Source organism: Dicentrarchus labrax, unplaced genomic scaffold, assembly GCF_905237075.1.
Source record: "Dicentrarchus labrax unplaced genomic scaffold, dlabrax2021, whole genome shotgun sequence".
NCBI lineage: Eukaryota > Metazoa > Chordata > Actinopteri > Moronidae > Dicentrarchus > Dicentrarchus labrax.
The window spans coordinates 5,666,440-5,680,225 of record NW_026136724.1 but is presented as its reverse complement, the minus strand read 5'-3'; the positions used below and the strand labels follow the sequence as shown (position 1 = coordinate 5,680,225).

Below are 13,786 nucleotides of genomic sequence, written 5' to 3'. Positions count from 1 at the left end.
AAAGTAACAGAGATTAGTAACTAATGCTATTACTGCATTTTAATTGTAATCCCTTAAACTACTCTAAGGGTAATCACATTACTGTAATATGTTGTTGCCCAACACTGGTGAGAGAAAGTGCGAGACAGGAGAAAAAGAGGACAAAAAGTAAGATCAGAGAGAGAAATGAAAGACATTAGGGTTGAGAGAGACAAAGAGAGAGAGACCTAGAAAAAGTTCAAGTGTGAGGGAGAGAGAGACGACGGGAAGCAGAGCGCCAGAAAGGAAGAGAGACATAAAAGGGGAGAGACAGGCAGACAGACAGGAAGAGAAAGAGAAGTGAACTCTCTCTGGGATCCCAATGGGAGACACATGCCTCCGCACCCCTGGGTGTCAGAGCCACAGATCTCTGCTGCTGCCGCTGTAGCTCGCCCAGCACCCAAAGCAAGAGAGAGCTGCTGCGATTTGGCCCAAATACTGCATCAGACTGAGGAACAGCTTCCCTCCAACTCACCACAACAAAGACCAAACATAGAGTGTGTGTGTATGTGGGTGGTCGCTTCGTCTACCAGACAGAATGAATTATACACACAGGCAGTGTTTTATTACTGCTGATAACTGCTGATTTATTCATCTGTGCTTTATTCATATTTCTTTTAAAAGTTGACAGTTATACCTGAAGTAAGACATGATACTGCTTTGGTATCAGAAGCGGGACTTTCTGCTCTGTCAGGATAATTATGCACATTACAGGTGAAAGTACTGAAGGTGTGAACTGAATGACTTGAGCAGAAAGAGAAAGAGAAAGCTAGAAATAATAAGAGTAATAGATACAGCAGTAGATAATAGAGAATAGATGGACACAGGTGTGTCTGTGTGTGTGTGTGTGTGTGTGTGTGTGTGTGTGTGTGTGTGTGTGTGTGTGTGTGTGCGTGCATGCGTGCGTGTGTGTGGATGCCTACCTATGATCTGGATGATCTGTGCCAGCAGGACTCCATCGGTGACGTCCTGGCTCAGGTCCTTGATGAGGCGTGGACAGCCAGACTTGGCCAGGTAATGATTGGCCCAGTCTGTGTAAATCTGCAACAACAAAAACAAACATCCTGTAAGTGTGTGTGTGAGAAACAGAGACAGTGACGAGGTGTGTATGTGTGTGTGAGACCACTGTGAGGTTTTACAGTTTTTGGTGCAGCAGATTTATCGGCCATTTAGTGCGACTTATCTTTTAATTGAGCGCACAGCAGCATCACTAAAGGTTGAATGTCAGATATTTTGCAGCCAAACATTGTTAATAATTTTATGATCTGAGAGGATCCTCAGCTCTATTCTCCTTCCACTGCAAACCTATAATCTCTTTCTGTCATCTGACAAAGTCTAGATCTGAGAATGTGGGAGATGCAGAGATACAGTTTAAGTGGGACCTAGAGTTGATTTTTAATCTAATTTACATATTTTCTTCCAGCCCCTGTACTGACAATTGCTATTTTACTGTAAGTTCTGCTTTATTTCTTTCCAATGTTGGATATTTGTATACTTTTGTAATACACCCAGTGCTGTGCATGAGTGACCAAGACTGAGGATGGGAGGCGAGAGGGCTAGGCACGGGGTTGTTTGAGGGATAGGTGAAGTGGTAATATAGGAACAATTTTAAAAGGTGAACCTTCCATTGCTTTGTACATATTGTATGACATTGAATCACTTAATGGGTAAGTTCGAGTTCCAAACTTTCAAAAACAACCAACGTTGTTGGTTGTTTATTGCTGAAAAGCACAAAGAGAGAAAATCCAGATCCATAGGAAGCAAAGAGAAGGGCAGATGGGCCGGTGTTGAGAAGTTAAATAACAAAATATACTGTACACTGATGGAGTAAAGGAACGAGCCGAGTTTTCTTCTCAACACAAGTCAGAACAATCTTAAAACAGAATCCTTCTATGATATCATTTAAGACATTTGCTATAACAGGTCGATTCACTCCCACAACTTTGTTTCTGAATCCGGAAGAGCAGCATGTCGGATAATCTTTTGTATTGTCACCTAAACCTCTTAACAGCCGCTTTGTCTTTCATTCAGTCCATAAGCCGACTGATAAGCAATGCTTTGTCCGTCCGGCGACAGAGCGGTCTCAACAGCTGCTGCGGTTTCTCTGGGCTCCGGAGACGAAAGACGTGAATCACATTTGGCCTCCAAGGGCTTGGCTTACGAATGCAGACATATTACTGAAAGAATCAAGTTCTTTTACAACTGAAGATAGAAGAAGCTGTGAAGGTTGAAGGGCTGTCCTCCATCTCCTATCATAAAACTTCGCCTATACAGTTATTTTCCTCCAATCACCAAACTTTCTAAGGTTCCCTTCCAGACCCCTCTCACTCGGAACCAGACAGACACCTGAGAAACCACCACATGAACTAGAAAAGGGATCCAGTTCCTCCCACCGTGCGGAGGGTGCGTTTGATACAAATTTCTACGGACAGCCATGGAGGAACATCTTTCTCCCTGCTAGGCTTGAATTGGGATTCTGGGACCAAAAAAATCAACCAGCCCATATAAAGACACTGACTGCTGCCTGAAACAAAAACATAAAAAAAGCAATACAGGCATTCGAAGGGTGATAATCCCCTCAGAAATGTAAGATCTTCCATGAGGGTGGGGGGGTTGATCACTTAAAAAGAGCCCCACAGTAAAAATAGAATAAATTCAGATGTAAGGTTCATGTTAAAGTGGTAAAAATGTATTTTGACATTATTTTCTTGTGGTTTATGTGCTATACTTCCTGTCAGTTAAACTGCGTGATAGGACTTTAAGATCTTTTGGATTTGGAGGCTTCTCAGCATCTTGAATGGTAGACATTTCCCAAGGAATTCCCTCATAAAACTTAATCATTTCTCATGATGAAATAATCCTTTTTTCCCCTCATTTACCTCACACACCGCTCTCAATTAAAAGCATTTCTCTCCCGCTCTTTTCTTTTTCGTGGAAGCGAGACGTTTGCTCCTTTATAGACGCCGCCTCTCAGAAGTTTGTATCTGTTGTGGTTTCCTTCTGCGACTTTCGCCATGATGAGAAGTCGTAAAGTGCGAGGGCACATGCACACAAATGAACACACATAGGGCTCTCTTACACACACACACAGAAAAACACACCGCAAATTCGAGCCACATCCCATCGGGGGGCAAGTAAACAAACAGGAGAGCGGGAGGAGGGAGAAAGTGTGTGTGAAAGAGAGAAATTAAGAGTGTATGTGAGCTGACGGTCTCATCAGGCTGCACGACATTCACCAAGGCCTGAACTCAAGCTGTTGGACAGTTAAGTTCAACAGAGACTTGGGACAAAGAGGATGGTTTGATCTGTCATGTTGTTTTAGCAGCCACCTCCCACGGCCATACATCCCTCTTTCTCTCCCCTCTTACCCTTAAAAGGGAGCAGAGACAGAGGATTAACGCCTCAGCAGTAAAACAGAGGGAGATAGACTCAGCTCTACTGCCAGCAGGTTTCCATCCAAATGTTGCTCAAATTTTAACCCTATTTCCAGAAAATCTGCAAAAAGGACATGCAAATGAATGTGTTTCCATCCACTACGGTTATGCAAATATTAGGAGTTGAGTGCTTGGAGATAAACAGCTAGTGGTGCTCTTCACTCAGGTGCCATTAAACCACTGCAGAAGAAGAGGATGTAACTAGATGATGTAATTAACAGAGCATCAGTTGAACCTGAAGTGAATCAAAATGATGCTTAAAAAATATATCAAGCTTAATTCATGTATTAATTTGATGTTTTCGTCTCCTTAGTGACGAGTAAGTCACATACTTTATATATGTTGTGATTTATTCAGCATTGCATTTTGCTGTTATCAACACACTCCCTTTTCCACCTCAGCCAAGTATAAAAACAGTAATTTTCTGCCTTGCATTTTTGATGCGCAAATTGAAAATGCACATAAAAACAGGTGGATGGAAACACACATAATGTTTCTAGGGAAAACAGAGAGGCCTTTCAGTCACTTCCTCAATAGAGAGGAAGCAGGGAGCAGTCCAGATACCAACTGTAGCAGAGGGTGCGATACCCAGCGGATGAATTCAATTTGAGTAAATTTGGGGCTAAAATAACCAGCTGCTTCTGCATCTGCTGCAGCTCCTGCAGGGATATGATTCACAACAAACACAAATCTCTGCTGCTGTGCCCTACCTGCCTGGAGGTCAAACAATATTTGCGTTGGATTTGGACAGTTTGTCTTTACGCTGCCTGCTGTAGTAAATTAGCAGCGTTTACCACAGCGAGACAATTCAGCTCCACACAGGCTGACAATCACAAGAAAGTAAATCAAAGCGACTTTAAATCTGTGCTCTGTGCAAACACTGTTCTCTGTCTGCAAACATTGGTCGTGCTGACTGTTATAAAACCTCCACATATGAATCTGCAATAATTAAACTGGACTCTGGCTTGGACTCCAACAAGTCTTGTTCTCTTCAAAATGATCAAACACCACTCTGCCCATGAGCTGAGCCTTTTTTCTGCAGTTTAAACACAAGCCCCAGGATGGAATAAATTAGCTGAGTGAGCTGCAGTGAAATGGTTTGCTAAGCAGTCTGGACATCTAATGTGACGCTCCATCAAGGTACGACAGTTTCACTAAAACCCACAAACAACAGTGTTAACATACAAACAAACAAAAAAGTTAACTACAACTTCTTGAAAAAAAACATTTTTCTTCACACACTTCGTTGTGTACAGGTACAACATTAAAATTCCATTGCAGATTTTCAAAATCATTCAATCCCTGTTCCCTTTTCTTGAAAAGCCACAGTCGGTGGAATGTATTCATTTCGAAGAAGCCCAACTCTGTGACAGCTCACAATAACGCTGACTCACTTTCTGAGTTTGTTTTGGTCTAACCTGCCCACTGTGGAACAGTGTGTGCTGCAGAATTCTGTTTTAAACTGAAATATGTCAACTTGTGGAAGCAAAAGCCGTCATGTTGGCAAACACTTTCTTAGCACTTCCACAGGGACATAATTACATTTCTAGCCAAAACCCTTCTTTGGTTGCTTTACTGCTGTATAAACTGAGTGTGTACGATTGAACACATTTCTTTGTTTCACACAGAGATCAAACTGGACTAAGAAACTGCCAGTAGTCTAAAGAAATCAACATGTAAAAAGCACAGGGGTTACCAGTGTAAAACTTTTACTGTGAAACAGCTGTAGGAAGTATCTGCCAACTAAAGCGCTACTGATGCTCAATAAAAGCTGTTCCAAATCTAGCTGTGGACACTTTCAGAACTCCCTTGTTGGCAGGACAGTTTGAAACATTACAACGTCAATAGAGCTCAGACAAATCAATGCAAAGACAAAACAGACCCAGAGCAAGTCCCAACTTCAAGATTAGTTAGAAAAAGGTCTAACTTCAATGTTCAGATCCCAACCTTGACCTGAGACCTCTGGTCCCCTCCTCTCTTCCCGCCAAGCTTTCTGACAAACCACTGACATCAAAGAAACGTTTTTAAAGAAGCCTGCCTCTTGTCTCTGTGTGAGTGGCGCCGACTCACTGATCCTCTCACTTTATCCTCAGTGGTGCTCAGAGTTCAGTCTGTCAGCCTCCTGTACTCGTTAGCCTCTCCTCTCTGAATCCCAATCGCTTTGGGAAGCAGAGCCGGTGCTACGACAGAGGCAAAACACCAGCAATAACGCCACCTTCAGTAGTGCTGACTGAGACTACTGACATCATAGAGACACACATGCTGGATGAGACAACACACACACACACACACACACACACACACACACACACACACACACACACACACACACACACACACACACACACATACATGCACATACACAAACAATCTACAAATTCCCATGCCACTCATACACAAGCAAACACACACATACACATTGAATCCCAATCCCCTTGCCCACCCTCCGTCCTCTTTCTTTCTTTCGGCTGCCAGCATCAATCAGCAGAAGTCCAGTCTCTGTGATGATGTTATCCTTATTGATGTCACATGAAGTATCTTTCTTCTCTTGCCCTCTCTTCTCCTCCTCTCTACCTGCTCTGCAGATCTCTCCACTCAGCCCCGGGGATCCCCAAAAAACAGCGCTAACAAACAGGCAGCTCTCACCCCAGAGCAGATAAACTGCCTTCAACAGTCCTGATCACAATGCAGTGACTACAGCTACGCAGGTATTATTGGCAGAGGCTGCAGTGGCGCTGTTCGGCCTCCGGGGGGAGCCGGGGGAGAGGAGAGAGATGAGATGCTGGAGTGAGAGGAGATGGGGCAGAGAGGAAGTCAAACAGGACTCACTGTAGCTGCCCTGTATTTTGTTAATGTACTTCCACTGAATGACTGTTAATGTATGGGCTCTTTAATTAGGGCATCATTCCAAAGCTGTCTAATAAATTAAGAACTTAATTGCATTCAGGGGGTTTGAGCACATATACAATCACTTGGAGGACATTTAGCTGTGTAATGCTGTTTGAAACAGGCTAGCCAGGAGAGACGTCTCCTCTGTGGCTACACTGGCTTGAAAACCTCAACTTGGCACCCGCGCCCTTCCCACATGGGTCCTAAATGTAATTAAACACAACATAAAGCTGCATTAACTAAACGAGCGATGAGCCAATGGAATCGATGGAGCTGTGATGTGATGGAGCTTCCATGATTCTCTGCCACAACAAACCAGGAGTGATGGAGGGATGGAAACCGGATCAGAAGGCAGCATAGCTGTCAAGTCAGTTTATGGGGCCACAGAAAGTCGAGCTCAACAGAAAATTTGTACTGGCTGTGCTGTTCAGTTGACAGGTGATCTCTGAGAAGAGCCAAATAATTTGGAAAATTTAAGAATTTGACCATTTTTATTCTGAATGTGTGAAAGAATCCTGCGTGCTAGAAGAATGCAGGTGGGTATCTATGCGTATATAACACTTGGCTGCAAAACATTTGCAAATTTAATTTGTAAAAAAAGTTAAAGAGCCCTTCCAGACATGTTTTAAGACATATTAAAATACTCTGCTTTGAATATTAATGTTTGTCTAATATGAGCTTTCCACAAAAATCTTTCTTATTACATTTATTCCTCATCCTGCATTGAAAAATACAGAATCCATGAATACGCAAATATTTTTCATTTCAAAAAGTTGAACTCCCGGACGTAAGTGAAAATCCAGGTCATATGTACATTTATTAAACTCAGATCTAAGAGGAGCTCAGAGAAACTTTCCCTCTTCAGCAGATTAATATGAAAACGGCCTTCTAGTGTGCATTCTGCACAGTGAATGTCAAACATTCAAATAAAGTAACAATCAGCAAAAGACATTCTGAGTGGAGGAAGACTTTAAATAACAAAGCTGAGGTTGATTTACATGGTAGAAAGTTAGGTAGATCAGTGATATTGCAGCTCAAGGCTTTGTGCTACCTTGTAAAATGACCACGGGGAGCCAGTGAAGGAACTATGGCAATAACATCATATGCTCTGGCTTCATCAGGCTGCAGGGGTTTTGAAGAAGTTCAACTTTCTAAAAGGGACGCTAGTGTAGCTGGACAGCTGTGCAATCACACAGCAAATTCTAGAGAAAGCAAAAGCGTGAATCCATTTTTCAAGGGTCAGTAAAAAAGATAAATTGCAAAATCCTGGAGATATCCAACTGTGAGCATCTGCTGCTTTTCCCTGCAGTATGTCCACTGAAGAGGAGGTCCAAATGAAAGATAACCATGAGATTTAAAACCATGAGAAATCCTTCAGGGGAAGACACAACTGTCAGTGTCTGACTATGTTATCGACGCACCTGGAAGCCATTTCCACTATATAAACCTTCCTGGTGTTTCCTGGGATATAAGTCTGACGCATCTCTATTCCCTCTGAAACCATCATTATCTTGTCCTGGGAGGGGAATAGAGAGGCCTCTTCAAACCCACCTAATCCAGAGGCAATAGCAGCAGGCATCTTTCCAACGTGGCTTTACTCCAATCTCGCAAAACACCCAAGTGGGCAGTTTACGCCGACAATATACAAATCGTCAACTCAAAGTTTCCTTGCGGCCTGGCGCCAGTGAGGAGGGATCAAAAATAATAACTTTATTTACGTGACAGAGTTCTCCACAACAATTTTAAGAGGGAGAAACCGACTGCAGTCTGGAGGAAGTGAACGGGATGAGCGGGGAGCACCTTTGTTGGTGTGCCAACAGTCAATCACGGCCAAGTCTGGGTGTGTTCGGTTAGAGGATTTGGGGGTGAAAGGAGATCTGTCCAGTTGTGTTTACAACAATGGTACTGCGGCTTTACACTCAGTGATAACACACTGATCAAATGCAACAACAGTTGTAAAATAGAAGAAAGACTCAATCTGAGACTAAAAATGGGGCTTATGAAAACACGTCAATTCACTCTAATCTCTCTTGCCAAAAGAAAGCTCCTTTGACTCCACAGCCAAAGTCTTACTCAACGTTTCCTGAGAGCCTATTAAATGTGCATCATGCATGTTTGTTTGGCTTGTTTTTTCCAAGCAAAACTGATTAAGCATGTTGCTTTCAAGGTCCTGCTGCGTGCTACGTCATTGAGCTGCATCCAAAACGTTGGACCTACAGGTGTCTCGCTCATGGGTACTGGAGTAGCTGCAGCACACGACCCAAGTGCATTATACTGATTTTCCAACCTCTTCTGGAAGATCCAAACCCGAGCCTCCTAACTTCCAGGCTGGCACCGACCAGATGACTTCACTACGATCAGCAGATAACAGGAGGGAAGCGCACGCTGCTAAAAACTGAAACATTCAGTCATCGCTTTCTCGTGCCACGATCTGCCAAGCCACTTTGTCGTTTCAGGGGAAATCCTGAGCAGAAAATGACATAATTGCATGGCTGGGAGAAGTTTGGACACACAATCCATGTTGGATGCGCTCGCACACGTCAGTCAGAGCTGATCTCTTCGTAGTGCGGCGGGAACTGAAGGCCAACGAGAAAGAAAGTGAGGATGGTCAAACCAAAAAAAAAAAAAAGAAATGACAGCTCCAAAACAGCTTGAAGACAAATGAGCACAACATAGTTTTGAGACAGAAAACAGCAGGCAGACATGAATAAAAGACCGAGAGATGTGTTTGTTTACCAATTTGATAAACTATCAGTGGTTACAAGCGCCAATTACAGGCGATCATTCCCTAAAGCAGGGCAATTTTAAGGTAGCACACGAGGGAACTATTACATGTAGTAGCTTTCCACTATTTTTTGCCAGGAAAAATGCTAAAATATCTGATATCATTCTTTTTCATAGCGCCAGCCTGGCACATGAAGGACACATCTAAATCATGGCTATCCACTAACTATAAAAGACCAAGTACAATGAAACCCGATGACTGGGATTATCAGCATCAACACATGAATTTCCTGCTGACCTCTAACCTGCGCAGTGAAAACGTACGGAGCAGCAGTGCAGGAGGAGACATTCTCTGTGCCGCTCCAACAACAAACAGAGACTATGATGTTTATATGATGGAAATCATCAGATGCTGTGAGGAAGTAGGAGTCATTTTATACAACCTCCAAACACACATCCTAAAACACAAACAGCCTTCCTCCCGCTGCCAGCAGCCCTGACCCCAAACCAGAAGACAGAGGACTAGATTTATACTGTCTCTACGTCCAACAGGTCATTTAGTCTGCACAGCCATAAAACAGAGGATGGAGTAGTGAAAACTAAATTAAAGTAGTAAAATATAAAACACGAAATATGAGAAATGTTTTCATAATCTTTCTATTATGAAAACTTTTAAATGAAACTAACAGAGCTTATAGGTTTGCAAGAATACACTGTAAAAGATAAGGAACAAAATACACCACACAATTTGTGTTCAGCTCAGGCTCTGGTCTTAGAAGTACAAACTCCAGTGCTTTCTGTTATTTCCTTCCAGCCTCTCTCCCATTCCATCTCGTCTCTGTACGTTCTGTACGTACCTTTTTGGTGTCATGTGTATGATTTGCTTTGCGTAACTAGTAAATTACGTACATTATTCTCAAAGAAAGAATGGGAAGAAAAGCGGTCTTGAGATAACTGATGACTTCATTGTTACTCACAGAGTGCTTTACTGTCATGGCAGAAATCCTTTATTAGCACGTTTAATCATAAAATATTAACCATGAAGTGATATTTAGAATGTGAAGTTCAAGTTCAAGCCTGACTAAGTGTTTCAAAATGCCTTTATTTTGGAGGAATGAAGGCATTTGGCAATGTGTACTGCTGTCCATCATACTAATGCTCTTAATCGTCCTACATTCGCTAAATAAAAGCACTTCATATATATTTTATCATATGTATAAACTTCACTCATATACTGTACGTTTTTTCAATAATTTTATTTTATCACTGTTATTTAATGTCCTCCCCTCTGCAGTTTGTTTTATTACTGAGATAAAAAATACTTGAAATCCCATAAATAACCTAAACCAAAGCAGTGTGTTCAAGCCATCATCTCAAAGTACAGACTGCAGCAGATGCTGAAGTAGTCTCACACACACACACACACACACACACACACACACACACACACACACACACACACACACACACTGGATCGCCACAGCAAGGTTTATGAGACTTTTTCACACACCGACACAAGCAGTATCTCACCTTACCATGGTAACCACAGCATGTGAGGCAGTGTCTGGCTCGCTGGCTCCGTGGCGTGTGAGCCAGACACTGCCACTATCGTGTTGGTGAAGGACACACACATACATACACGCACACTGGCAGCCACACAAACTCACAAAACATTTTTGAGCTCTCCGCACCTCTCACCTCCCTCTCACACCCATTATGTGCTTCACAAAAAATCTCTATCCAAAAACCAAAACCAAAAATCCAGGCTGGCTATGGCCAGTTGAGATCTATTATAAGTAGCTTGCAGATATTTGTGTGTCATTCAGACTCACAGAGGAGTCTTTGGAGAGCCCTGTGTTAATTAGCTGTTTAGCCGCTAGCTCACAAGAGGAGCTCCCTCCGCAGGCTTAGATCACTGTACAACACACTGCATCACCTCACTGTAGTGGTAACAACCCTAATTGAAGGCCTGTGTTGAACGGCAGGCAAACTTTTCCTGCTCGGAGGCGGCCTTAACAAGTGTCCCGGTGCTTCCGGCTGACATCCGTCTATTCCGGGATGCCGCAGGGCTCTGTAATCATTCCTTCAGACTTCTGTAGGCTCCGCCCACTCCAAAACACACACAAATAAATCAGGAGACCCAAACAGACTACCGTGTCATTAGCTGCAGCGAGAAGCTCTGCCAGACATATACGGTTACAGATGCACACAAAACAGATCCTTATCGTTCCCCCAGAGGGTTCGAATTATCTTCCAAACTGATTCCAACAAAAACCAAATCAGGAGGACATGATCTGTGTTGGCGTGACTCACTGCTGGCCTGCGCAGATTAGTCACACTTCCTCAGATCATCTGACTGGCTCACCATTCATTAACTCAAGATGAGTCAGCTGCTGGAGTTTCACTAGTTGTGGTTGGCTGACAGAGCAGACTGGGCTCCGATTGGGCATGATTTGGAAGAACGTTACAGCAACTGTTGCTTTTGCCACTATCATCTCGGGACAATAATGGTGATAAATTGGATGTTATTTGCAGTCTTTTTATGAAATGTAAATGATAAGGAAAACACAGCAATACGCGAGGGGGTTGTAATCAGGCCTGTGCAGATGGAAGGTCAAAAGTTTGTGGAGTTTTGTTGACAAATGCTCGTATTTACAGGCCTAAGCTTATGGTAAACACGGTGTTCTAAGCCCACAAAGCTATCAGCAGCCCACCAACTGCTAAGATCTAGATCAGGTATCAGCCCCATTGGACGTATCTGGCCTTTGTTGTTTGTGCAAAAAGCCCATTTAAGTGCACATTTATATGCAGTACGCAACACATGTCTGTTTGGTTTCAATCGGGACTGCCATCTGCTTGTTCAGAAACAAATTAATGTTGATCACTAGATTAATGGCTTTTTGATTGGGTGCCGGCCAGACTGCCAGGAGCCTGGGCCGGTTTTTATGAACAAGGCTCTCAGAGGACGAGGACAGGACAGCGACACTACGCCCAGCCACTTAGTGAAGCGGTCAGACTGCTAAAATGCTTATTGTTTTGTAAACTCTTGAATATGAGCAAAGTCTTTAGCTTCAGTAATGACACGCGACGGTGCTTGAATAGGAGAGGATGTCATTTGTTTCAAGTGGTTGGTTTTACTTTGGAAGTTGTTTTGTAAAGAAATCAATCATTCTGTCTCCTTTATTTTGTTCACTTAGCAGCAAGACATGTCTCTGCTGTGAGGTTATTCCAGTTCTACCTGACATGTTTTGAGAGGAGGTATAAAGACGGTTTCATGAAACCAAGAATAATTCTAGTTTAAAACAACTTTTTTGTTATTTTCATAGGTTTGGCCATATTTCTGTTCATGATGTTGCAATAAAGCAACAGGTTCTTTATCCAGATAATGATTGCATTTTAATGTCATGTGTATATGGGTTATAACTACAGTATGATGTCAGCAAGTACAACATTAAAATAACTGACAAAAACATTTGGCCAAACCTAACTTAAAACCCAAATGGCAAGAAAATTATGCTTTAATTCAGGTATTTTGTACCATTTGTTTCTTTATAATAAGGCAAGATAGCCATAGTTTTGATACGTTTTTCAAGGTCACCACAATACTTGAGAATATTATGGAACTAGGATGTTTTTTTAACAACTGCTCCTGGCCCTAGGACCTTTTGATCATCCAGACAACGTTATTCTACAAAAAAAGCAAAACTTTGCGTTTCAGCTGAAAGATCCTGTTCAATCCACTCCAGTCCTAAGGGAAGGTTGATGTAGGCTATGGCGATTCTTCAGAGGCAACAAAGACAGCACTGAGCATCATTACTTGTTGATCCACTTTGAGGAAAAATGTTTTCCACACAGCGACCAGCAGAGGGCTCCACCACCCTAACCCTCAGCCTCCTCATCCAGCAGCAGAATCAACCAGAATTTGCCTTTTGTGGAGCTGCCGGCTGCTGAAAAGCAGTCGGGGGTTGGTGCGAATGAACTTAATGAGTCATTCAAGGTTCATCTGTGAATCACTGTTTGAGAGTGAAAGCCAGAACGGCCGGCCACTTCAAACGCACAGTGGCTTTGGCTCTTTGGTGAGTAATGAGGCATATTTCCCTGTGTTTTCTGCAGCCTTAACCTATAAACCAGATTCCCCTTGTCCAGACCTTAAAGGAACCGATAAGCCAGGACTGACAGTTAGAATGCATGAAATACCCCTTTAAAGGCTTTTCAAAACTTGCTTTTATGAATATACCATACAAGCAGGTACAAGTGACACAGGTTAGATAAGGATTTTATTTTATTTAATAAAATGTATGTGTTTGTAACTTAAGCAAACAGTATTGAAGCAGATGTGATCTGAGGGGAAGAAGTCTGAGAGATGTGGGCATTTACTATCCAGACTGGGTCTAACAAAGAGACTATATTAGGCTGCATTATGGGAAATGTAAGGTCCAGCAGTTCTGATCCGTACCAGGGACTAAAAGTCAGGATATCTAAGATACCAAGATATCAACTGTATGGAAGTGCAATACTAATCCACTGGAGTACTGCTTCAACTGCTTTTTCTCACATTATTACCCGACCGACTGGATTTCAGCCGTTACGTGAACAGTGACAGCACAGGGCAGGAAGGGGTTAGACAATTTTGTCTCTACTACAACAAAACATGTGGCATTCGTTTCAAGCAACAATTGTTATGCATACTTAATGATGTTGGTAATCCCCAGAAATTAAAT

General features: G+C 42.6%; 1 protein-coding gene across 10 annotated transcripts in view; it reads right to left on the bottom strand.

Annotated features, from left to right (window-relative positions):
• Positions 1-13,786, bottom strand: part of nav3 (neuron navigator 3) — a 428,096-nt gene that overhangs the window by 136,256 nt on the left and 278,054 nt on the right. For all 10 annotated transcript variants that reach the window (XM_051392318.1, XM_051392319.1, XM_051392315.1 and 7 more), the window contains one exon: positions 942-1,059. In XM_051392318.1, coding sequence (XP_051248278.1) covers positions 942-1,059 — 118 coding nt within the window. The remainder of the gene's footprint in view (positions 1-941; positions 1,060-13,786) is intronic.